The 26,097-nt window shown below is 44.7% G+C and overlaps 1 protein-coding gene across 1 annotated transcript in view; it reads right to left on the bottom strand.

The window, feature by feature from the left end:
• The window catches only part of LOC145345355 (protein eyes shut homolog), a 92,192-nt gene extending 74,292 nt beyond the window's left edge, over nt 1-17,900 (bottom strand). Inside the window, exon 1 of the mRNA XM_080193171.1 lies at nt 17,806-17,900. Coding sequence (XP_080049297.1) covers nt 17,806-17,875 — 70 coding nt within the window. The 5' untranslated portion in view covers nt 17,876-17,900. The remainder of the gene's footprint in view (nt 1-17,805) is intronic.
• Nucleotides 17,901-26,097: the final 8,197 nt, after the last annotated feature.

Genomic DNA, 26,097 nt, shown 5'->3' with positions numbered 1-26,097 from the left:
TTCAGTGTTCTGACTGATCAAACCAAGCGTGCCAAATGCCTTCTTCACCACTCTGTCCACCTGTGACTCTACTTTCAAGGAGCTATGAATATCTACTCCTGGATCTCTTTGTTCTGTAACTCTCCCCAACGCCCTACCATTAACTGAGTGAGTCCTGCTCTGGTTCAATCTGCCAAAGTGCATTATCTCGCATTTGTCTAAATCAAACTCCATTTGCCATTCGTCAACCCACTGGCCCAATTGACCAAGATCCCACTGCAATTGGAGGTAACCTTCCTCACTGTCCACTATGCCACCAATTTTGATGTCATCTGCAAACTTACTAACCATGCCCCCTATATTCTCATCCAAATCATTAATATAAATGACAAATAACAGTGGGCCCAGCACTGATCCCTGCAGCCTCCAGTTTGAAAAACAACTGTCTCCAACCATCCTCTGGCATCTGTCAAGAAGCCAATTTTGTATCCATTTAGATACCTTACTCTGGATCCCATGAAATTTAACCTTATGCACCAACCTATCATGTGGTACCTTGTCAAAGGCCTTGCTAAAGTCCATGTAGACAACATCAACTGCACTGCCCTCATCTACCTTCTTGGTTACCCCTTCAAAAAACTCAATCAAATTTGTACAGCATAATTTTCCACTCACAAAGCCATGCTGACTGTCCCTAATCAGTCCTTGCATCTCTGTACATCCTGTCTCTTAAAATACCTTCCAACAATTTATCCACCACAGATGTGAGGCTCACTGGCCTGTAGTACCCAGACTTTTCCTTGCAACCCTTTTTAAACAAAGGCACAACATTTGCCACTCTCCAATCTTCCTTGCATGTCAAGGAAATATAGACATCAGGCACCAGTATATCAGCTATTAATTTTCATATGTCAAATATTGACCTTTTAAGGTGCCAAATTACCAGTTATGGTCCCAGGAAAACAAAGTACTCTGTTTGTCAGCCCAAAATCTCTGACCAGACCCCACTCTCCAATGCGGAGATTCCCCTTGCCCTATTCTTCAGTGGACCACCACCACACCTCCCCTGGCAGGCTCTGCACCGAGCAGGCTCTGCCTCTCTCAGGCCCAGCCCCTGTCAGGCCTTCGCCCTTTGGCACTGCTTGGTACCTGGTGGGAAATGCCAGGTGCCCAGTGGACATTGCTAGGATGCCTGGTGGGCAGCTCCAAGTTGCATGACTGGCACTAATAGGGTGCCAGCCTGGCTTGGTCCCATGGACACTACCTGGCCCTGCCCCGACTAGTTGGTGGGGCTTCAGTGGCTTCCAGTCCCACCAGTGAAGCCTTCACATCTGGCCCCCATACAAATCTTGTCATTAATATTAAAATCAGCTTCACAGAGGCTGATTTTGCTGGCAGCAGGCATGAATCTGGATTTTCGCCTCTCACTCATATTTCCCACCCCACTATACTACTCCACCAGCGCAACAGGGTGGAAAAATCCCATCTTATAACTCTAAATCTAGCAGTGAAGTAATCTATAGGAGTGCTCTCTCTACTGTGTCAGCTGAGAAACATCTCACTTAACTTTAGGGTCTGAGTAACTCTTACTTACTTAGTCAGAAAAGGGGAGCTGATCAACATATTGCAGAATGACTACCTATATTTTAGAATGGTATCCAAAAGGAGGTTCATTTTATATTTTTGTGCCTATACGAAGCCGATTTTTACATGCGTTATCCATGCCAGTATTTTCTGTTCTTCAGCACTATCAGAGAAGTCACTTCAAGGTATTGGTGGTGATACTAAAAAGTAACCAGTGCAGGAAACAGATAGAAGCCTTACTTTAAATTCAGGCCAACCCTTTCTTTAACAATAATATTTGTAACCCATATTGTGATTTTGTTATCTAACTGTGCCATCAGTTACTCATCCAGCATTGTATTAGCTTTCTAAATGCTTCATGTGATGCCTATTACTACAGTCTGTCAGCTAATTCAATTCCATTCGCTGCACAGTACCAACCTACTTTTATCCTTCTGAATATCACTTGTCAAATCTTGAAACTAATTGATTATTTACCCAAGAGAGAAAGAGAGAGACAAAATCAAAATCTGATACGATTTATGCTTGAAGCGCAAGTTGAACTTGGAAAGTAACTCAAAGCTGAAGAGGCAGGAAGGACTGGAAGGGAGGCTGAGAGGGCAGAGGTCATCAATGTATTGATGACCCTTGCCTCCACCTATCGCTGGCTCTCTATCCAGCATTGCCCTCCACCGCCTCCCATAAAAGTAGAAATCTCATCTTATTTCCAATTGTCTTCAGCTCTGACGAACAATCATCCTGACTTGAAACATTAGCTCTATATTCTCTCTCCGCAGATGCTGTCAGACCTACTGAGAATTTCCAGCATTTTGTGGTTTTGTTTCAAATTCCAGCATCTGCAGTAATTTTCTTTAATGTGGAAAGAAAGGATGGGTTTTGTTCATTGTGCCATGTAACTTCCATCTCTTTCCTCATTCTATCTGGAATTTAGCAAGTATTCCTGTTTATGATTAAATATTGCATACGTACAGCACAGGAACTGAGCATTCATCACAACTGGTTCATTTCAGTGTTTATCCTGCTCAGGAGCATCCTCTCAACCCTCTTTATTTTAGCCTCTCTGCACTGCAATAGATTGAGGGCGACTCGATGTGGCCCTCCTTGACAAGTGCTATGCACCCTCCTGCTGATTGGCTCAGCTTTTAGCCAGAACAATTCATAGGGTCTTCACTGATCTCTCGGGAAATGCACACATCCAGCCCTTTAAAGTGTTTACTGCTACAAGCATATTATTTAATTTCTGTCTCCATTGTGTGCTGATTTATACAGCTACCTCTTGAATGCATCGTGTTATACAGTTCAGCTGCTTGTCTTGGTAGGAAGTTTCACATTTCAACCGCTCTGGTTTAAGGCATTTTTCTGGAATTCCCAATGGGCTTTATTATTTACTATATTTATGTTCCTTTGGTTTTGGGAACATTTTCTCCACAGTGACCCTATCAAATCCTCCCCTAAGCTTAAAGGGTAGGCAGTGGCCTAGTGTTCCTAGACCAAGGCTCACCGAGGCTCCTCTGACAGCACCTTCCAAGACCACTACCATCTGGAAGGACAAGGGCAGCAGACACACAGGAACACCACTACATGCAATTTCGTCTTCATGTCACCCATAATCCTAACATGGAAATACTTTGCTGTTCCTTCACTGTCACTGGGTCAGAGGCCTAGAACTCTCTCCCTAACAGCACTGTGGGTATACCTACACCACAGAGACTGCAGTTAAAACAGAACACAAAAAAATTACAGCACAGGAACAGGTCCTTCAGCCCTCCAAGCCTGCACCAACCATGCTGTCCATCTGAACTAAAACCCTCTACTCTTCCTGGGATATGGTCCCTCCATCCCATCCTATTCATGTATTTGCACAGACGTCCCTTAAAAGTCACTATTGTATCTGCTTTCACTATCTCCACTGGCATTAATTTCTAGGCACCCCCACCCTCTGTGTAAAAAACTTGCCTGTTCATCTCCTTTACACCTTGTCCCTCGCACCTTAAACCTATGCTCCGAGTAATTGACTCTTCCAGCCTGGGAAAAAAAAAGTGGTTCAAGAAAACAGCTCACTACCACCTTCTCAAGGGCAAGAGATAGCCCGGGAAATTACCGACTGGTGAGTCTGACCTCAGTGGTTGGTAAGCTGATGGAGAGGCTTCTGAGGGAAAAGATTTATGAGCATTTGGAGAGGTTTGACATGATCAGGAATAGTCAGCATGGATTTGTCAAGGGCAGGTCGTGCCTTACGAGCCTAGTTGAGTTCTTCGATAATGTGACTGAACACATTGACGAAGGAAGTGCCGTGGACGTGGTGTACATGGACTTCAGCAAGGCGTTTGATAAGGTCCCCCATGCAAGACTTCTTGAGAAGGTGAGAGGGCATGGGATCCAGGGCCTTTGGTCTTGTGGATCCAGAACTGGCTTGCCTGCAGAAGGCAGAGAGTTGTTGTGGATGGGTCTTTTTCTGAATGGAGGTCAGTCACCAGTGGAGTGCCCCAGGGATCTGTTCTAGGACCCTTGCTGTTTGTCATTTTCATAAATGACCTGGATGAGGAAGTGGAGGGATGGGTAAGTAAGTTCGCTGATGACACCAAGGTCGGTGGTGTTGTGGATGGTCTGGAAGGATGTCAAAAGTTGCAGCAGGACATAAATAGGATGCAGGACTGGGCGGAGAAGTGGCAGATGGACTTCAACGCGGATAAATGTGTAGTCGTCCATTTTGGCAGAACCAATGGGATGAACGAGTACACTATCAAGGGCAGGAGTCTTAGTAGTGTTGAAGAGCAGAAGGATCTTGGGGTCCGGGTCCGCAGGACTCTTAAATTGGCCTCGCAGGTGGAGGAGGTGGTCAAGAAGGCGTATGGTGTACTGGCCTTCATTAATCGGGGGATTGAGTTTAGGAGTCGGGAGGTAATGCTGCAACTTTATAAGACCCTTGTCAGGCCTCACTTGGAATACTGTGTGCAGTTCTGGTTGCCTCACTATAGGAAAGAGGTAGAAGCTATTGAAAGGGTGCAGAGGAGATTTACAAGGATGTTGACTGGACTGGGAGGCATGCCTTATGAAGTTAGGTTGAGGGAGCTGGGACTCTTTTCCCTGGAGAGACGAAGGTTGAGAGGCGACCTGATAGAAGTTTATAAAATGTTGAGAGGAATAGATAGGGTGGATTCTCAGAGGCTATTTCCCCGGGTTGAAATGGTCGCTACGAGAGGACACAGATTTAAGGTGCGGGGAGGAAAGTACAGAAGTGATGTTAGGGGTAAGTTTTTCACTCAGAGGGTGGTGAGTGAATGGAATCGGCTGCCGTCAGTGGTGGTGGAGGCGAACTCGCTGGGGTCTTTTAAAAGACTTCTGGATGAGTATATGGGGTTTAATGGGATTGGGGGTTATAGATAGGTCTATAGATTGGTAGGTGTTGATGTGATCGGCGCAACTCGTGGGCCGAAGGGCCTGTTTGTGCAGTAGTGTTCTATGTTCTATGTTCTATGTAATTAGGGATGGGAAATAAAAGCTGGCCTAGCCTGCAATATCCCGAACTCATGAATGAGTTAAAAAAAAACCTCCATCAGGCCATTCTTCAGCTTTCTCTTTGAGGGAATGTGACCAAGGAACAAACAGTTAAAATCAAATCTGTTTCAATTTGTCCATTAAACCTGATGTGGCACATCTTGAAAAGTCAGACTGTGTCTATGTATTTTATGTAGGGGCAAACTGGAAATTCCTGATGACCCTAAGGCCTTTCATTTAGGCATTTATGAGCTGGATCTTTGATGCCAATCTGACGAGATTCAGCCTAATAAAGGCAGAAATAGGCAGTGCTCTGGAATAGATCATTAATCTTTAGCAATGAGTAATTTCTTATTAATGCTTATTAGATGTGGTACCCAGGCATGTCATGTAACTCAGTTCATAAGATGACACTTTTTACACCCTGTTAAAGATGCTAAAATAACATCTCAAAGAACAAAGAAAAGAAAAGTACAGCACAGAGATGGGCCCTTCGGCAACTGCGCCCCCTCCCCCCCCTGGGCCTCCCACCCCCCCAAGCCTGAGCTGATCATGATGCCTGCCTAAATTAAAATCGTATGGATTTACGGAGTCCGTTTTCTTCCATTCCCATCCTATTCATGTATTCGTCTAGTTGCTACAATCATACCTGCTCCCACCACCTCCCTGGGCAAGACATTCCAAACATTCACCACCTTCTGTGTAAAAAACTTGCCTTGCATATCTCCTCTAAACTTTCCCCATGCACCTTAAACCTAAGTCCCCTAGTATCTGACTTTTCTACCCGAGGAAAGAGTGTTTTTGACAATGCAGTCTCTCCAGGCCACTCAATCTTGTAAACCTCTATTAGGTCACCCCTCAATCTCCGTCGTTCCAGTGAGAACAAACCCTCTCCAAAGCATCCACACCCTCCTGGAAGTGTGGTGACCAGAATTGTACACATTATTCTAAATGAGGCCTAACTAAGATTCTGTACAGCTGCAGCATGACCTGCCAATTTTTATACTCAATACCCCAACCGATGAAGGCAAGCATGCCGTTTGCCTTCCTAACTACTTTATCCACCTGTGTTGCCACTTTCAGTGATCGGTGGACATATATGCCCATATCTCTCTGCCTGACAGTACTGCTAAGAGTTCGACCATTTACTGCATAATTACTACATACATTGGACCTTCTCAAACGCATTATCTCACACTTATCCGGATTAAACACCATCTGCCATTTTTCTGCCCAAGTCTCCAACCAGGTCTCTGTAGAAAATAGAACATTACAGCGCAGTACAGGCCCTTCAGCCCTCGAAGTTGTGCCGACCAGTGGAACCAATCCAATGACCCTCTAACCTAAACTATTCCAATATTATCCATATGCCTATCCACTGACCATTTGAACGCCCTTAAAGTTGGCGAGTCCACAACTGCTGCAGGCAAGGCATTCCACACCCTTACTACCCTCTGAGTAAAGAACCTACCTCTGACATCCGTCCTATAATTACCACCCCTTAATTTAAAGCTATGTCCCCTCATGTTAGCCGTCACCATCCCAGGAAAAAGGCTCTCACTATCCACCTTATCTAACCCTCTGATTATCTTGTATGCCTCAATTAGGTCACCTCTCAACCTTCTTCTTTCTAACGAAAATAACCTCAAGTCCCTCAGCCTTTCCTCATAAGACCTTCCCACCATACCAGGCAACATCCTAGTAAACCTCCTCTGCACCCTTTCCAATGCCTCCACATCCTTCTTATAATGCGGCGACCAGAACTGTACGCAATACTCCAAGTGCGGCCGCACCAGAGTTTTGTACAGTTGTAACATGACCTCACAGCTCTGAAATTCAATCCCTCTCCCAATAAAAGCTAACACACGATACGCCTTCTTAACAACCTTATCAACCTGGGTGCCAACTTTCAGGGTTCTATGCACATAGATCATCGATCATAGAATCCTACAGTGCAGAAAGAGGCCCTTTGGCCCATCGAGTCTGCACTGAACACAATCCCACCCAGGCCCTAACCCCATATCCCTACATATTATACCCACTAATCCCTCTAACCTCCGCTACCCTGGACACTAAGGGGCAATTTCTTAGCACAGCTTATCAACCTGACCCACACATCTTTGGACTGTGGGAGGAAACCGGAGCACCTGGAGGAAACCCACACAGACACGAGGAGAATGTGCAAACTCCACACAGTGACCCGAGCATCGAACCCAGGACCCTGGAGCTGTGAAGCAGCAGTGCTAACCACTGTGCTACCATGCCGCATGTACACCGAGATGTCTCTGCTCGTCGACTCTACCAAGAGTCCTTCCATTGGCCCTATATTCTGTATTCCTGTTACTCTTACCAAAGTGAATCATCTCACACTTTTCCACATTAAACTCCATTTGCCAACTCTCAGCCCAGCTCTGCAGCTTATCTATGTCCCTCTGCAAACTGTAGCATCCATCCTCACTGTCTACAACTCCTCTGAATTTGGTGTCGTCAGCAAATTTACTAACCCCTCACCTAGGTCATTTATAAAAATGACAAACAGCAGTGGCCCCAAAACAGATTCCTGAGGTACACCACTTGTAACTGAACTCCAGGTTGAATATTTCCCATCAACCACCACCCTCTGTCTTCTATCAGCTAGCCAATTCCTGATCCAAACTGCTAAATCACCCTCAATCCCATGCATCTGCATTTTCTGCAGTAGCCTACCATGGGGAAACTTATCAAATGCTTTGCTAAAATCCATATACACCATGTCAACTGCCTTACTCTTATTCACCTCTTTGGTCACCTTTTCAAAAAACTCGATAAGGTTTGTAAGGCACGACCTACCCTTCACAAAACCATGTTGACTATCCCTAATCAATTTATTTCTCTCTAGATGATTATAAATCCTGTCCCTTATAATTCTTTCCAAAACTTTGCCGACAACAGAAGTGAGGCTCACTGGTCTATAATTCCCAGGATGGTCTCTACTCCCCTTCTTGAACAAGGGGACAACATTTGCTATCCTCCAGTCTTCCAGCACTATACCTGTAGCCAATGACGACATGAAGATCAAAGCCAAAGGCTCTGCCATCTCCTCCCTAGCCTCCCAGGGAATCCTAGGGTAAATCCCATCCGGCCCAGGGGACTGATCTATTTTCATACTCTCAGAAATTGCTAACACCTCCTCCTTATGTACCTCAATCCCGTCTAGTCTAAAAGCCTGTATTTTAGTATTCTCCTCGACTACATTGACTTTTTCAGTGAATACTGACAAAAAATATTCATTTCGTGCCTCCCCTATCTCTTCAGGCTCCACGCACAACTTCCCACTGCTGTCTCTGACTGGCCCTAATCTTGGCCTAACCAATCTTTTATTCTTGACATACCTGTGGAGCAGCACCGAGAGGCAGCGATTTTTGGGCGTGTGTGGAGGTTGCGAGTGAGGTAAATTTTCTTGTCTAAATTTTTAACTTTTTATTTCCAGTTAAAGCTGCAAGTAGCGGTGGTTTTTTTTTCTTTTTTTTGAATTAGTTAGAAACCGGAAGTCGTCACTAGGACGCTTACCGGTATTTGTAGTTTTTTTTTTCGGGTCTCTGACCCTATAAATTGGTAGTAGTCATGATGTGGGTATGCCGGCGTTGGACTGGCGTAAACACAGCAAATAGTCTGACAACACCAGGTTTTAGTCCAACCTATTTATTTGATAATATACTCACAAGCTTTCGAGGGGACTGCCTCTTCGTCAGGTGAATGACGAAGAGGCAGTCCCCTCGAAAGCTTGTGAGTATATTATCAAATAAATAGGTTGGACTAAAACCTGGTGTTGTCAGACTATTTCCTATAAATTGGCACAGAGAGGATACCCAATCCTCTACACTGGTAGAGAATCCCACCCTCCCACCTCCTCTAACCTAATTATAAGTGTGTGGGAAGGTTTTTTTTTCTGCTGGAAATTGTTTCAGGGATGGCAGTTCAGGCAGTAAGCTGCACCTCCTGCGGTATGTATGTGGTGAGGGACACCAGTAGTGTTTCTGCTGATTATACCTGCTGGAAGTGTGTATGATTGCAGCTTCTGGAGGAGCGTGTTAAGGAGCTGGAGTTGGAATTGGAGGAACTCCGGATAATTCGGGAGGCGGAGGCGGACATCGATAGGAGTTACAAGGAGATAGTCACTCCTAAAAATGAGTCTTGGGTAACTGCTAGGAAGAGGGGAAAGAAGAAATTGGGGGGACAATCCCCTAGGGCTGTTCCCCTCCAAAATAGGTTTTCTGTCCTGGAGGCTACAGTTGAGGAGGAATCAACTGGACATAGCCAAAGGGAGCAGGTCTCTGGGGGTGAGCCTGTTGTGAAGGCTCAGGTGGTTAGGGGATGTAAAAGATTGGGCCTGGTGACTGGGGACTCCACAGTTAGGGGGACAGATAGGAGAGTCGGAAGTAATGGTAGGGACTCAGGGCTGGTGTGTTGCCTCCCAGGGGCTGGGGTCCGGGACGTTTCAGAGAGGGTGTTCAGGACTCTTAAGGGAGAGGGAGATTAACCCCAAGTTATAGTTCATGTGGGGACGCATGACATAGGGAGGATAAGGGAAGGGGATATTAAGCAGAAATTTATGGAGTTGGGGTGGAAACTTAAGGCCAAGTCAGACAGAGTAGTTATTTTGGGACTCTTGCCTGTGCCACGGGATAGTTTAGAGCGAAACAGAGAGAGGGAAAGTTTGAACTCGTGGCTGAGGGGATGGTGCAGGAGGGAGGGGTTCAGGTTCTTGAGCAATTGGGGCTCATTCTGGGGAAGGTGGGACCTCTATAAGAGTGATGGTCTACACCTGAATCAGAGGGGAACCAATATCCTGGGGGGTAAATTTGCAAAGGCTATGCAGGGGGGTTTAAACTGATTCGGGGGGGGGGGTGGGATCCTGAGTAGCAGGGATGAAAGTGAGGGGGGCATAGATGGGGACTGCAATGCACGGCATTGTGGGGGTGGGGCGGAGCAGGGTTTGAAATGCATATACTTTAATGTGAGGAGTATTCGCAATAAAGTGGATGAACTTGCAGCATGGATCAGTACCTGGGACTTTGATGTTGTGGCCATTTCAGAGACATGGATAGAGCAGGGTCAGGAATGGATGTTGCAGGTCCCGGGGTTCAAATGCTTCAGTCGGAGTAGAGAAGGAGGTAGAAGGGGGGGAGGGGTAGCATTATTAGTCAAGGATTGTATCACAGTGTCAGAGAGGAAGTTTGATGAGGACTTGTCTGTTGAGGTAGTATGGGCTGAGATTAGAAATAGGAGAGGAGAGGTCACCCTGTTGGGAGTCTTTTATAGGCCTCCTAAAAGTTCTAGAGAGGTTGAGGAAAGGATTGCGGAGACAATCCTGGATACAGAACATAGAACATTACAGCACAGAACAGGCCCTTCGGCCCACGATGTTGCGCCGACCAGTTAAAAAACAATGACCCTCTAACCTAAACCAATCCCTTTCCATCCATAAACCTATCCACAGATCTCTTAAACGCCCCCAAACTAGGCGCATCCACAACTGCAGCAGGCAGGGCATTCCAATCCCTCACCACCCTCTGGGTAAAGAACCTACCCCTGATATCCGTCCTATAACTACCACCCCTTAATTTAAAGCTATGCCCCCTCGTGCTAGCTTTCTCCGTCCGAGGAAAAAGGCTATCACTGTCCACCCTATCCAAACCTCTGATCGTCTTATATGTTTCAATAAGGTCCCCTCGCAGCAGCCTTCTTTCTAATGAAAACAACCTCAAATCCCTCAGTCTCTCCTCATAGGACCTCCCCTCCATACCAGGCAACATCCTGGTAAACCTCCTCTGCACCCTCTCCAAAGCCTCCACATCCTTCCTATAATGTGGGGACCAGAACTGCACACAATACTCCAAGTGCGGATAGGAGTGAAAGTAATAGGGTAATTGTTATGGGGGACTTTAACTTTACTAACATTGATTGGAATAGCTATAGCTCTAGCTCGTTAGAGGGGTCAGTTTTTGCACAAAGCGTGCAGGAAGGTTTTTTGACTCAGTATGTAGATAGGCCAACTAGAGGTGAGGCTAGATTGGATTTGGTGCTGGGAAATGAGCCAGACCAGGTGCTAGACTTGGAAGTTGGTGTGCTTTTTGGTGATAGTGACCACAATTCGGTTACGTTCACCTGAGCGATGGAAAGGGATAGGCATGAACCTCGGGTCAGTAGTTTTAGCTGGGGGAAGGGTAATTATGAGGCTATTAGGAGAGAATTAGGAAGTATAGGTTGGACTAGGAGGCTACAGAGACTGGGAACGTCCGAAATGTGGAGTTTTTACAAGGAGCAGCTACTGCGAGTCCTTGATATGTATGTCCCTGTCAGGCAAGGAGGAAATGGTCGAGCTAGGGAACCGTGGTGCACTAAAAACGTTGATTCGCTGGTTAAAAGGAAAAAGGAGGCTTATGTCAGGATGAGACTTGAGGGCTCAGGTAGTGCACTAGAAAGCTTTAGATTGGCTAGGAGGGAGTTAAAGAGTGAGGGCTAAAAGAGGACATGAGAAGACTTTGGCTGATAGGATTAAGGAGAATCCTAAGGCGTTCTATAGATATGTTAAGAACAGAAGATTGGTTAGGGCAAGATTAGGGCCAGTTAGAGACAGCAGTGGGAAGTTATGTGTGGATCCGGAAGAGATTGGAGAGGCATTGAACCAATATTTCTCTTCGGTATTCACGCAGGGGGACATAAATGTAGCTGTGGAGAACACTGGGTTACAGGGTTGTAAACTGGACAGTATTGCAGTTGATAAGGAGGATGTGCTAGATATTCTTGAGGGTTTGAAAATAGATAAGTCCCCTGGGCTGGGTGGGATTTACCCTAGGATTCTCTGGGAGGCAAGAGAGGCGATTGCAGAGCCTCTGGCTCTGATCTTCAGGTCGTCGTTGGTCACAGGTATAGTGCCAGAAGATTGGAGGATAGCGAATGTTGTCCCATTGTTTAAGAAGGGGAACAGGGACTTCCCCGGGAATTATAGACCGGTGAGTCTTACTTCTGTTGTGGGCAAGGTTTTAGAAAAAATTATTAGGGATAGGGTTTATAGTTATTTAGAGAGTAATGAATTGATTGGAGATAGTCAGCATGGTTTTGTAGCGGGTAGGTCGTGCCTTACTAACCTTATTGAGTTTTTTGAGAGAGTGACCAAAGAGGTGGATGGGGGTAAGGCAGTTGACGTGGTATATATGGATTTTAGTAATGCGTTTGATAAGGTTCACCATGGAAGGCTTCTGCAGAAAATGCAGATGTATGGGATTGAGGGTGATTTTGGTAATTGGGTCAGGAATTGGCTAGCAGATAGGAGACAGAGGGTGGTGGTTGATGGTAAGTATTCATCATGGAGTTCAGTTACGAGTGGTGTGCCTCAGGGATCTGTTTTGGGGCCACTGCTGTTTGTAATTTTTATAAATGATCTGGATGAGGGTATAGTTGGGTGGATTAGTAAATTTGCTGATGACACCAAAGTCGGAGGTGTGGTAGATAGGGAGGAAGGGTGTCATAGTTTACAGAGGGACTTGGACAAGTTGCAGAGCTGGGCCGAGAGGTGGCGGATGGAGTTTAATGCGGAAAAATGTGAGGTAATTTACTTTGGCAGGAATAACAGATGTGTAGAGTATAGGGCTAATGGTTGGACTCTGAATAGTGTGGATGAACAGAGGGATCTAGGTGTATGTGTACATAGATCCCTGAAAGTTGGGAATCAAGTAGATAAGGTTGTTAGGAAGGCATACGGTGTCTTGGCGTTTATTGGTAGGGGGATTGAATTTAGGAACTGCAGCATCATGTTGCAACTGTACAAAACTCTGGTGCGTCCGCACTTGGAGTATTGTGTGCAGTTCTGATCCCCACATTATCGGAAGGATGTGGAGGCTTTGGAGAGGGTGCAGAGGAGGTTTACCAGGATGTTGCCTGGTATGGAGGGGAGGTCCTATGAGGAGAGACTGAGGGATTTGAGGTTGTTTTCGTTAGAAAGAAGGCAGCTAAGAGGGGACCTTATTGAAACATATAAGATGATTAGAGGTTTAGATAGGGTGGACAGTGATGGCCTTTTTCCTCGGATGGAGAAAGCTAGCACGAGGGGGCATAGCTTTAAATTAAGGGGTGGTAGTTATAGGACGGATGTCAGAGGTAGGTTCTTTACCCAGAGGGTGGTGAGGGATTGGAATGCCCTGCCTGCTGCAGTTGTAAATGCGCCTAGTTTGGGGGCGTTTAAGAGATCCGTGGATAGGTTTATGGATGGAAAGGGATTGGTTTAGGTTAGAAGGTCATTGCTTTTTAATTGGTCGGCGCAACATCGTGGGCCGAAGGGCCTGTTCTGCGCTGTAATGTTCTATGTTCTATACCTATCGAAAGCTTTAGGGTTCTCCTTGATCCTATCCGCCAAAGTCTTCTCATGTCCTCTTCTAGCTCTTCTTAACACTCTCTTTAGCTCCTTCCTGGCTAATTTGTAACTCTCCAGTGCCCTAACTGAGCCTTCATGTCTCATTTTTACATAAGCCTCCTTCTTCCTCTTCACCAGAGATTCAACTTCTTTAGCACACCACGGTTCCCTCACTCGACCACTTCCCCCCTGCCTGACAGGTATTATCTTGCTGTATCCACTGACAATCCACTTCACTGTCCCCAACTCCACCAATTTTTGTGTCAGCTGTGAACTTTCTAATCAGACCAGATACATGTTCCTCCAATTCATTTGTATATACTATAAACAACAAAGGTCCCAGGATTGATCCCTGTGAAACACCGAAGTCACAGCTTTCCATTCAGAAAAGCACCCCTTCCCTGCTGCCCTCTGTCTTCTATGGCCAACCCAGTTCTGTATCCATCTTTCCACTCTTCTCTGATCCCTTGTGACTTCATCTTTTGTACCAGTGTACCATGAGGTATCTTGTCAAAGACTTTACTTAAGTCCATTTATGCAACATTCACTGCCTCTCCCTCATCTATCATCTCAGTCACTTCCTTGAAAAATGCAATCAAGTTAGTGAGGCATGACCTCCCCTTCACAAAACTATGCTATCTATCACTAATAAGTCCATTTGTTTCCAAATATGAATGAATCCTGTCCCTAAGAATCTTTTTCAATAACTTCCCTACCAGTGATGAAAGGCTCACTGGCCTACAACCTCCTGGATTATCCCTAATGCCCTTCTTAAACAATGAAACAACTTTGGCTATCCTCCAGTCCTCTGGACTTTCACCTGTAGCCAATGGGGATACAAAGATTTCTGTCATCCTTGCTTCCCTCAGTATTCTAGGGTAGATCCCATCAGGGTCTGGGGACTTGACACCCAATACCTCCTCCTTCTTCATATCGACATGACCTGGAATATCTATACACCCTACCCTAGACTCCTCATCCATCAAGTCTCTCTTTTTGGTGAATACTGAGCCAAGTATTAATTTAGTATCTCGCCCATTTTCTCTGGTTCCATGCATTGATTCCCTCCACTATCCTTGAGCGGATCAACTCTTCCTTGGCTATCCTCTTGCTCTTGATATGTGTATAAAATGCTTTAGGATTTCAGATCTCCCTGGCCAACGCAGTGGAGTGAATTGCTCAGAATGAGGCCATTTTGCCCATCATAGTTGTACTCACTCTTTGAGTGATGTATGCTGTTGGTAACATTCTGCTTCGCTTCCTTATCGCCTGAGTTTTTTTTCTGAAAATTACGATTGAATCTGCTTCCATCACCCTTTCAGGAATAACATTCTAGATCTTAACAATTTGCTGTGTCAAAACCATCATAGTTCTTTAGAAAATCAGCTTCACCTAATGTTCTCTACTTACTGATCCTCTTGTACAGATCTTTTTCTTTATTTACTTAATCATTTTAAATGCTAAAGATGGTATCTAGAAACACTGACAATTGAATTTTTCCCTATATATTCATAATTTTATCATCTCTCCTTGTTCACACAAACTATTGTACCGTGGCTTATGTACTCCCTCCCTACATTTTGAGACTGAGTAACTAAATTAACCTTTTAATTTTACCCAATCTTGAGTTTGCTGTGGGGTTAATAAAGAGGATTGGATCACTTAAAACTTGTAGGTTGGGGAAAATATGCTACCACTTATAAAGAGGGAAATCAAAATTAAGGAATAAACTTATTTATGGTTGGCATGAGGGGTGAAATCAGGGCTGTTTAAATCTAACCCCCATCCTGTCTGTGGCACTAAACATAATACTCAGAAATATCCATAAAGCAACGGCTGATTGTTCAGGTCAATTTTGTCTCCTCACCAAGGCCCCAATAAGGCTTAAATCTTAATCAGGTTGATTAGTGCTACAAAATTAAGGATAGCATCAGGGTGGTAGCAAGGGATGATATAGGAACCAAAGAGCAGAACGTGGAATCGTTGTGGGTGGAGATTAGGAACAGCAAAGGGAGGAAGACGCTGGTGGGTGTCGTCTATAGGCCCCCGAATAATGATCTGGAGGTGGGGCGGGCTGTTAATGCGCAAATAAGTGCGGCGTGCAGGAATGGGACGGCTGTAATTATGGGAAATTTCAATCTACATATTGATTGGTCGACCCATGTAGGACGCGGTGGGCTCGAGGAGTTCTTGGAATGCTGCCGGGATAGTTTCCTCGAACAGTGTGTGTTGGAGCCGACGAGGGAGCGAGCTATCTTGGATCTGGTGTTATGTAATGAGGCGGGTAGAATTAGGGACCTTGCGGTGAAGGATCCTCTTGGGGAGAGTGATCATTGTATGGTGGAGTTTCTGGTGCAGATGGAGGAGGAGAAAGTGGGTTCCCGGACACGCGTCCTTTGTTTGAACAGAGGGGAGTATGGTAGGATGAGAGAAGAATTGGCGAATGTTGACTGGGGGAGCGCGTTCGAAGGTAGGTCTGCTGAGGAGCAGTGGAGGATCTTTAAGGAGATCTTTCTTGGTGCTCAGCAGGAATTTATTCCGATGGTTAAAAAGGACCGTAGGAGGAGAGGTAATAAGCCGTGGATAATGAAGGAGGTGAAGGAAAGTGTTAAATTAAAAGCGGAGGCGTTTAGAGTAGCTAAGAGTAGTGGGCGAGAAGAGGATTGGGGGAGGTTTAAATGTCAACAAAGATTGACAAAGAAGTTGATAAAGAAAGGTAGGAGAAACTATGAAGCTGGGCTAGCGCTTAATATAAAAAAGGATAGCAAGAGTTTTTATAAATATATAAAAAGGAAGAAGCTGGCTAGGGTGAACATTGGACCCTTAGAGGATGAGAAAGGGGAGCTAGTGGTAGGGGATGGGGAAATGGCTGAGGTCTTGAGTAACTTTTTTGTTTTGGTCTTCACGGAGGAGGACGTGAATAATTTGCCGGGTGTTAGCGATGGAAAGGTGGTAGGACTGGAGGGTCTCGATGACGTTATTGTTACTAGAGAGGCGGTGCTCGACAGACTGGAGGGACTGATTGTGGACAAGTCCCCAGGACCGGATGGAATGCATCCGAGGGTTCTGAAAGAAATGGCGGAGGTGATAGTGGATGCCTTGGTGGTTATTTTTCAAATGTTGCTGGATTCTGGGGTAGTGCCGGAAGATTGGAAAGCGGCTAATGTTACGCCGTTGTTTAAGAAGGGTGCCAGGCAAAAGGCAGGGAATTATAGGCCGGTTAGTTTAATGTCTGTTGCAGGTAAAATGTTAGAATCCGTCATCAAGGAGGAAATAGCGAGGCATCTTGAGGGGAATTGCTTGATAGAGCAGACGCAGCACGGTTTCGTTAAGGGGAAGTCGTGTCTGACAAATTTATTGGAGTTCTATGAGGATGTGTCTAGGGCGGTGGATAGAGGAGAGCCGGTGGATGTGGTCTTTCTTGATTTTCAGAAGGCGTTTGACAAGGTACCTCACAAGGGGTTATTGCAGAAGGTAAGGGGGCATGGAGTTGGGGGTAGGGTGTTAGCGTGGGGTCCTTGTGCATGAGTCGCAAAAACCCAGCCTGCAGGTGCAGCAGGTGGTCAGGATGGCGAATGGGATGCTGGCCTTCATAGCGAGGGGGATTGAATATAAAAGTAGGGAGGTTTTACTGCGGCTGTATAGGGCATTGGTGAGGCCGCAGCTGGAGTACTGTGTGCAGTTTTGGTCGCCGCACTTACGCAAGGATATTTTGGCCTTGGAGGGAGTGCAGAGGAGGTTTACTAGGCTGATACCGGAGTTGAGGGGGTTGAGCTATGAGGAGAGGCTGAATAAACTAGGCTTGTACTCGTTAGAGTTTAGAAGAATGAGGGGAGATTCATTGAGATGTATAAGATGATGAATGGGATGGATAGGATAGAGGTGGAGAGGCTTTTCCCGCTCAGAAAGGACAGTAGGACTAGGGGGCACAGCCTCAAGATAAAGTGGGGGCGGTTTAGAACGGAGTTGAGGAGGAACTTCTTCACTCAAAGCGTGGTGAATCTCTGGAATTCTCTGCCCGTTGAGGTGGTGGAGGCTACCTCGCTAAATATTTTTAAGACGCGGGTTGATGGGTTTTTGATAAGCAAGGGGATTAAGGGCTATGGGGAGAGGGCGGGAATGTGGAACTGAGACACGACAGATCAGCCATGATCTTATTGAATGGCGGGGCGGGCTCGAAGGGCTGGATGGCCGACTCCTGTTCCTATTTCTTATGTTCTTATGTTCTTAAAATGAGCATAAGTAATTTCACCCCCACCTCCACATCCCCTCCCACACATCCCCTCCAACACTGTTGTTTCAGCCACTCCAGTGGTAAAAGAAGTTTACCAAATAGCCAGTTCATTTATTACCGTCATCACAGAGAATGCCAGTTCTTCCATAGGGACAAAGGCAGACAGGATCTCCACTGGCTTTTAACATGCAGGTAGCACCATGACCACATGGGTTCCCCTCACATCCAGAAAATTGGCAGAGTTTTCCACTGTATAGTCTGGGACATTCACAGAACCAGCTCTCTGTGTCACTGAAAGACAAAAATTAGTCACGAATAAGATGGAAAAGACGTCAGGATCTTAGAAACATAGAAAGTAGAAGCAGGAGTTGGCCATTCAGCCCCTTGAGCCTGCTCTGCCATTCATTTTGATTGTGGCTGATTATCAAATTCAATATCTTGATCCCGGTTTCCCCAATCTTAAAATGTAAGCACTTGTTAAGAGCATTGAGAGAACATGTAAAGAGAAAGAACTGAGTGGAATCTTATTGAGGCATCGGAGTCTCACCTGCCAGCTGGAGATTTGATGAGAGACCCACCTTTCCACTTTTTAGCAAGGCCCAATGAGCCACAAGCCAATTCAGCAATGGCGATGTCACTCCACTGGACGTTCCACTGGAATGAAGACCCCAGAGACAAGTGTCTCGTCAAACAAGAGCTGGCAAGCAATCAGTGGTCAGCAGCTCAGTAGTGCCATTTGGGAGGTGGTGGCTGCTGCTGGAACAACAGTGACTGAGGTCTGAGGATTGTGGAGCAAACTAGATCAAAAATAAGCAATGTGGAGGGGGTGGGGTGGCATGGGGGTCGTGTGGGATGGTGGTGAGAAGGGTGCAGGGGAGTCGACAGCAAGGGTGGGGTGGGGGGATGGATTCCTCAGTCCAGATGTCCAGTCTCTCAAATCAAGCCCCAAGAATGAATCGCACACCCAAACCCCATACTAAAGGTGACAGGCTGGCTACGCAGTTTTAGCTGCCACGCACAGTGTGTGACAACAGGCAGCTAGATTAAGACCCGTAGTGGCAGAATGAGGTGCTTAAGTAGTCATTAATCGGACACTAATGTGCAGTATGCCGGGAAGATTTCATTGTATTACCATCCTACCTATTTACAAATTCTTCCAGTCTCCAAGCTCGCCATGATGAAGGCAGAAGATTCCACCCATTTTGACTGCTCTACACCATTTTATTGACTGCTGTTATCATCAGTAGTAATTTAAAACTTTCATCAGCAATATTAGTTAAGGCTTGTCAAGTTAGTATTCTTTCCCTCCCATTCTGTGATCATCTAAATTTAACTTAGATTTTTCAGGGGTAGAGTATATCGTGACGTGTCCTGTTCCTGCCTGCTTCAGATAGAAAACATTTTGTTATTGTAACTTGGAAAAGTGGAAGGAGATAACAGTGCATCCAGGGCAAAGGAGAATCTGAAATCTTAATGAATAATGGGGCCAACAGTTTATCCCCTTAACCAATGAGATTTCAGATGAAAATAAAGGTAAGGAAGAGGAAATCAGGGAATGAGACTATCAATTGAAGGACAGCAAGAGAAATAAAGAGAGAGAAAGAAAGATGGCCATGATAAATTCACAGAGCGAGAGGGCAAGAGACAGAGAAGGATGAAAGCAGTTAAAATGAACATTTTTGATTTTGTAGTATCAAAGAAATTATTAAATGTAATTATCAATTGTTTATTAACTTCAGGCAGCATGGTGGCACAGTGGTTAGCACTGCTGTTTCACAGCCTCAATTCTGGCCTTGGGTGACTGTGTGGAGTTTGCACATTCCCTTCGCGTCTGCGTGAGTTTCCTCCAGGTGCTCTGGTTTCATCCCACATTCCAAAGATATGCTGATTAGGTTGATTGGCCAAGTCAGAGTGACCCTTAGAGTCAGGGGAATTAGCAGGGTAAATACATGGAATTAAGGGGATAGGACCTGGGTGAGATTGTTGTCGGTGCAAGCTTAGTGGGCCGAATAGCCCATCAGCTGCTTCATCAGGCAAGGTAGTTTCGTCCTGAAAAACAGCTGGGAGGCTTTCAGTTTACGAAGGTGCTCTAGTGCAGATCACAGGCATGATCTTTCCAAACAAACTCTCAGGGTGGAATTTTACGAAAGAAATTCAAAGTGCCGAATGAGCAAGAAAAGGAGAAAGAATCACGCAGGTCTTTTGGGCAAGTTGTAAGTTGCAATCTTAAGTTTAATTTTATTTATTAGTGTCACAAGTAGATTTATATTAACATTGCAATAAAGTTACTGAGAAAATCCCCTAGTTGCCACACTCTGGCACCTGTTTGGGTACACTGAGGGAGAAATTCACATGGCCAATGCACCTAACTACATCTTTTGGAATTATGGCTATTCATGCAAAAAAAAAACCAGGATGCGATTCACTTGAATCATACCTGGTGTGAAATTCCTTACGTTCACCATAGCCAAAATCAAATGTAAAAATTGACTTGCTCACTTTAACAGTATTGTCTGTCAACTCAGAATGACTTTTCTGAGTCATTTTCTAAATTATGCACCAGAGTTGTAGCTTTGTTCTGTTGGCTCTTGGTAGGCTTTGTTTGGATCTACATTTTATTCTTATCGGCCCCCCTCTATTACAGATAAAACACGTTACATGTTTAAATTTACATCTCCCCTCTCTCTCTCTCTCTCAGCAGTAGCATTCTTCTAAGTTATTGGTCTGCACATCTGACTTTCTGTATCTCTATGCCCTATCTTGTCCAATGCTCTTTGGCTCATGATTTTCAGCACTCTCAACCCAGCGTCATGACTCCCCAATGTTTCCCACCAAAGTTGGTTGGCATCATCTGGCTGCCCATTTTGTAACTCTAATGCACTTTTTCGCACTTTCTAAAGCCTGAGCAACATCTAATGATCTTGTCAAGATCATTTCTGTCTCTAGTTTTGTTTATATGGTGAAGTTATTCATACCACAAATGAACTTATCTTTTAACATATCGTTGAGTGTCGAGTTGAATTCACATTGCTCTTGGTTTCTCATTGCAGAATTAAATTTATATTATTGCATTGGCACCAATGGTTTTGGATGATAGTTATCTTTGACGAATGCAACTATCTGTTCAAATGTTTTTGCATCTGGAGCCTCTGGAGAAGTCTGACTATGAATCAGGTGGTATGTCTAAGCCCCACAGGCCCAGGATTACCTTCTGCTTTTCCTCCCTTAGAGACTTCCCAATTAAGAACATTTTGGCACTCACAAATGTTGTGTTTTCAAAAGGATTGTGATTCGAGAGCTGCTCTCCTGACTAGCAGCAGATGACAGAAAAATACTTCAAATTTTCCCTGGAAAGACGGAGGTTGAGGGGCGACCTAATAGAAGTTTATAAAATTATGAAGGGCATAGATAGAGTGAACTGTTGGAAGCATTTTCCCAGGTCAGAAATGACAAACACAAGGGGTCACAAGTTCAAGGTAAGGGGGCAATGTTCAATACAGATGTGCAGGGGACGTTTTTTTACACAGAGGGTGGTGGGGGCCTGGAATGCAGTACCAAACAAGGTGGTTGAGGCAGACATGCGAGGATCATTAAGACTTATCTAGATAGCCACATGAACAGACTGAGAATAGAGAAATACAAACAGATGGTCTAGTTAGGAACACATGATCGGTGCAGGCTTAGAGGCCAAAGGGCCTGTTGCTGTGCTGTATTCTTCTTTGTTCTTTGTTCTTTATCTTATCGCCAAATATGGTAGCTGCAAGGAGCTGCCAACCAACAAGGCAGATATACTAACAGGGGTTTATTTTGGTGGGCAATAACTATACAGAAGACAATAGGAATGTTTCTGAATTCCATAACTCTCAGATTTCCACTGTTAGAAAATCTATGCTCCCAATTTGAAGTATCTGTAATGTAGGAGAATCTAACAATTTGCTTCACAATGGAAAAAAGGGACAGATGCCAGCAGCTGGATTTTCGTATAGGCTCAGTTGTTTATTCACTTTCCAAAATGCACATCCAAAACTTAAGTTTCTTTCTCGGGACGTTTGTCTTTTCACATAGGAATCATGATCACAGTACATTTTGCAGGTTGTGATGGAGTGCATGAGGAGGGTGGGTATGGAGGCAGAACAGTTAAAAGGACCGAAGCATGGCAGATATCTCCCAATATCATTTCAAGGTCTCTCAAATCTCTCGCAGCTTTCCTGTGGACCTCACAATGGGGATGCTGACCTTAGAGAAGGCACATCTGCACCTGAGGTCTTCCCAACCCATGAAATGGTTCAAAGCAAAAAGTGGGGCTCGACAAGGCAAGTTCAATGCTTTGAAGCCTCATTTGCCACTCCACTGGGAGATGAAACTCCATTCCAAACCATTGCAAGAGACTTAAAAAGAGAATGCAAATACTTAGCAGTTTAAGCAACTCTTTAAAGGTGGGAGGAAGGGAAGCCAGAGCATTTGGAAAGGAAGGGTTGACGGTGCTATTTGGAGATGTAGGATAACAAGGCTGGAAGCTCTCCCACTACAAACAGAGCGAAGGGATGAACTAATTAAGGAGCGAATTATGAAGGTGACAATTAAAAAGAAAAATTGAGAGTTAATGCGAGGTTTGGATAAGTCAGTAGAGGTAGTGTTGGGTTGAGGTTATGGAAGGATTTGTAGATGAAGCCAAACATTTTAAAACCGATTTATTGGGATAAGGAATGAATGAGGCAGAGGTGATGAGCACTTTGTGCAGTACAAGAGGTGGGCAATCAAAGTTTGGATGATAATAGCTTATCAGTCACGACTCAGTGGTAGTAGTGTTACCCATGCAGGAATCTGTAGTTTCAAGTTCCATTCCAGTGATTTGAGCATGAAAACGTAGGTGCAGTACAAAGGGAGTGCTGCATGGTCAGAGATGCCCTCCATGACATTTTTTCCAGAGCATCACTGATTATGCAGTCAAGGGCAATTTGTGGGAATTCCACCACTGGGGTCGCTGTTGATGGGATCGGAAAATCCCACCGGAGCGAGGGGCTGAAAAGTTCCTCACGCTGTCTTTCCATATGATGTGGAACTGTTCTCTCAGATGGCTATAAAAGATTCCAATGCACTATTTTGAAGAAGATTGGTTCAGTCTCAGCCAACCATAAAACAGATTGCTTGGCCATTATTCAATTGGCTGTAAAATATTATCTGGAGATAATGAATGGGATTGCATAAATACAAGCCTATTTCTTGTTGAAGGGTACAGGTCTGATAAGGTAGACATTAGAAAATTAAATGTTGCATCGTTTTCCTTTAATCTTATTCTCAGAAAATTGCAGAATCTTACAACCTAAAAGGAGGCCATTTGGTCCATCATATGACATAATGGATTCATAATTATGGCAATGAGATAGGGATCACGAAACAGGGATATTTCTCCTCTTCTCCCCCTTTGGTTCACTTATCAATTATCCTCAATCTGTGTTTTCTGGCTATTGATTCTTCCGCAAGTGGAAAGTTTCTCCTTATTTACTCATCACTTTAAAAGCAAAAGACATTGCCTGAAAACACCAGTTTCATAATTAACTCAAATTCTCTCTCGGGTTGTGGAAATCAGGCATGCTTTCAACTTAATTTCATGCAGGAAGTCCAAATTGATTTAATGTTTTCCCAGCCCAGCAATGTTCAGAACAATGCTGATTAATTAATTGGTTGATTGAAGGGTTTAATTGTCAGAGAATTTAAAATGATCATTAAACACATATTGCACCAGTGGTAGAAGTTGGACTGATTGGCAAAGAGAGTGGTTGCAAAACTAAATTCAATATTGCAGTTTATTTATTATCTCACCAATTAGTACATTCTTCACTGAGGACAAAAAAAATCCCATAATTGAACAAATACTCTGAAAACGATGGGAATATGGCAATCGTTACCATGAGGAAAGGGTGAAATGCTGCATTTAAAGCGAAGAGGAAGAAAGGAGTAAGGTTAGGAAAGTAAGGTGGAAGGTGGCTGGCAGGGCATTGAACATGAACTCTCCACTCACCTGACAAAGGAACAGCGTTCTGAAAGCTTGTGGCATTTACTATCAAATAAACCTGTTGGACTTTAACCTGGTGTTGTGAGACTTCTTACTAGGGCATTAAACACCAGCATTATGCGATAAATTTCATGTAATAATTCAAATATTTGGCAATACATCAACCCACAGATCTGGCTAACAGCTTCAATAAAAATCTGATCTCCAAGCCCTTTCCAAATCAGACATGTAAAAAGAAATAATAACATTGAACCATTGAGTTTGTAACTTAAGGTGCAGTTTTGCCTGACATACCTTCACCCACAGTGGAGGGAGAACATACAAACACTGGCAGATGGAAGTTGGGAAATGATGAAAGCTTGACACAAGATTTATTTTTTATGGGACTGATTCACTGCCTCATCTTTGCCCTGAAATTTTGCTGGAATTCTATCAACCTGCCACAGTAACCCCATCATGAGACTAATGGAATTCCCCTGAAACAGATAAACCCCTCACGATTTCAGACCTCTGTTTGGTCCATTTTCCTGCCCAGGCCATGGGTGCTGTTTTGTGACTTCAGTCATTTGCATTCCAGTCTAATGGAGTAGCATTTTCCTGTCCTGGGATGGTTGGCCAGGAGGTGGAAGGCCAGGAAAATATTGGGGAGCCCAACTGGGATGGTTCCCTGTTGCAGTCTCATGGCTAGGAAATTTTCCCAGTGGTGGTACCAATGAGAATCAGTTGCACACCAAATAGAGGTGGGAAGCCAATTTAAATAATGAAAAAAAAAACCTATGAGGGGTGTTTTTCAGGCCTGTCTGCATTTTGGTCTCAGTAAAGTGGACCCTGTCTCTTTGGGAGGCCATCAGCTTCATACCGTGAAGCTGTATGAGTTTAGCAGTGGGGGCCTATTACAGCTGTGGGATCCATGCTCCAAAGAGGGAGCTATGGGCAATGAAGATGACAGCCCATGCCCCCCACTACCACAAAGGGCCCTGGGGCCCTGCGCATGTGGCACTGATCTGTTTAAAAATGCCTCCACTTTGAGGTCCCCTTTCAATCTTGGCAACGGGGTTGCCACTTCTCTGATTGGGTCAGCAGCATCTACAATCCTGTTCCTAATGGGACAATGGTGGCCAGCATTGGGATCCACTGATAGCAGAGTCCGAAAATCCATGGAAAAATCTTGTCCTCAGAAACAAGGGGTCAAGGGTTTGAGATTTTAGAATATACTCCAGACTGACACTTTGGATCAATACTGAGGAACAAGCAACCAAAAATTTATTTTTGTGTGAGGGATAAATATTGGCAAGGTCACCAAGGAGAGTTCCTCTACTTTTTAATCAAGTAATTGTTTAATTGTTGTTTCCATCCACCTGAGTGATGAATAACCTCAGTTGAATAACTCATCCCATAAATGGCATCTCTGATAATGCAGCACTCCGTCAGTACTGCACATAAGCATCAGCCTAGATGTTGTGTTGGAATCTCTGGGATGGGCCTCAAGCCAACAGCCTTCTGTGTCAGGTGCAACACTACGATGGTATTTGACAACAGATAGGGTCCTGGCCCAGTGATCATGAAGGAATAGAACAAAGAACAAAGAAAATTACAGCACAGGAACAGGCCCATCGGCCCTCTACGTCTGCACCAACCATGCTGCCCAACTTAATTAAAATCCCCTACCCTTCCGGGGACCACATCCCTCTATTCCCATCGTATTCATGTACTTGTTCAAGATGTCCCTTAAAAGTCACTACCGTATCCGCTTCCACTACTCCCCCCGGCAATGAGTTCCAGGCACCCACTACTCTCTGTGTAAAAAATCTGCCTCGCACATCTCCTTTAAACCTGTGCCCCCTAGTAATTGACTCTTCCACCCTGGGAAAATGCTTCTGACTATCCACTCTGTCCATGCTTCTCATAACTTGTAGACTTCTACCAGGTCTCCCCTCAACTTCCACCACACTAGTGAGAACAAACCAAGTTTCTCCAATCTCTCCTCATAGCTGGTGCCCTCCATACCAGGCAACATCCTGGTAAATCTTTTCTGTACCCTCACCAAAGCCTTCACTTCGCTCTGGTATTATGTGACCAGAATTGAACACGAAATTCCAAGTGCGGCCTAACTAAGGTTCTATAAAGCTGCAACATGACTTACCAATTTTTAAACACAATACCTCAGCCAATGAAGGCAAGCATGCCATATGCCTTCTTGACTACCTTCTCCACCTACATTGCTACTTTTAGTGACCTGTGTACCTTTATATCCAGATCCCTTTGCCTATCAATTTTCTTAAGGCCATTTACTGTATATTTCTTATCTGTATTAGACCTTCCAAAATGCATTACCTCACATTTGTCCAGATTAAACTCCATCTGCCATCTCTCCTGCCAAGTCTCTAACTGATC

The sequence above is a fragment of the Carcharhinus amblyrhynchos genome, chromosome 7 (genome assembly GCF_965287045.1).
Source record: "Carcharhinus amblyrhynchos chromosome 7, sCarAmb.v2.hapA, whole genome shotgun sequence".
Classification (NCBI taxonomy): Eukaryota; Metazoa; Chordata; class Chondrichthyes; order Carcharhiniformes; family Carcharhinidae; genus Carcharhinus; species Carcharhinus amblyrhynchos.
Note: the sequence above shows the minus strand (reverse complement) of the source record. Positions and strands in the feature narration are given on the sequence as shown.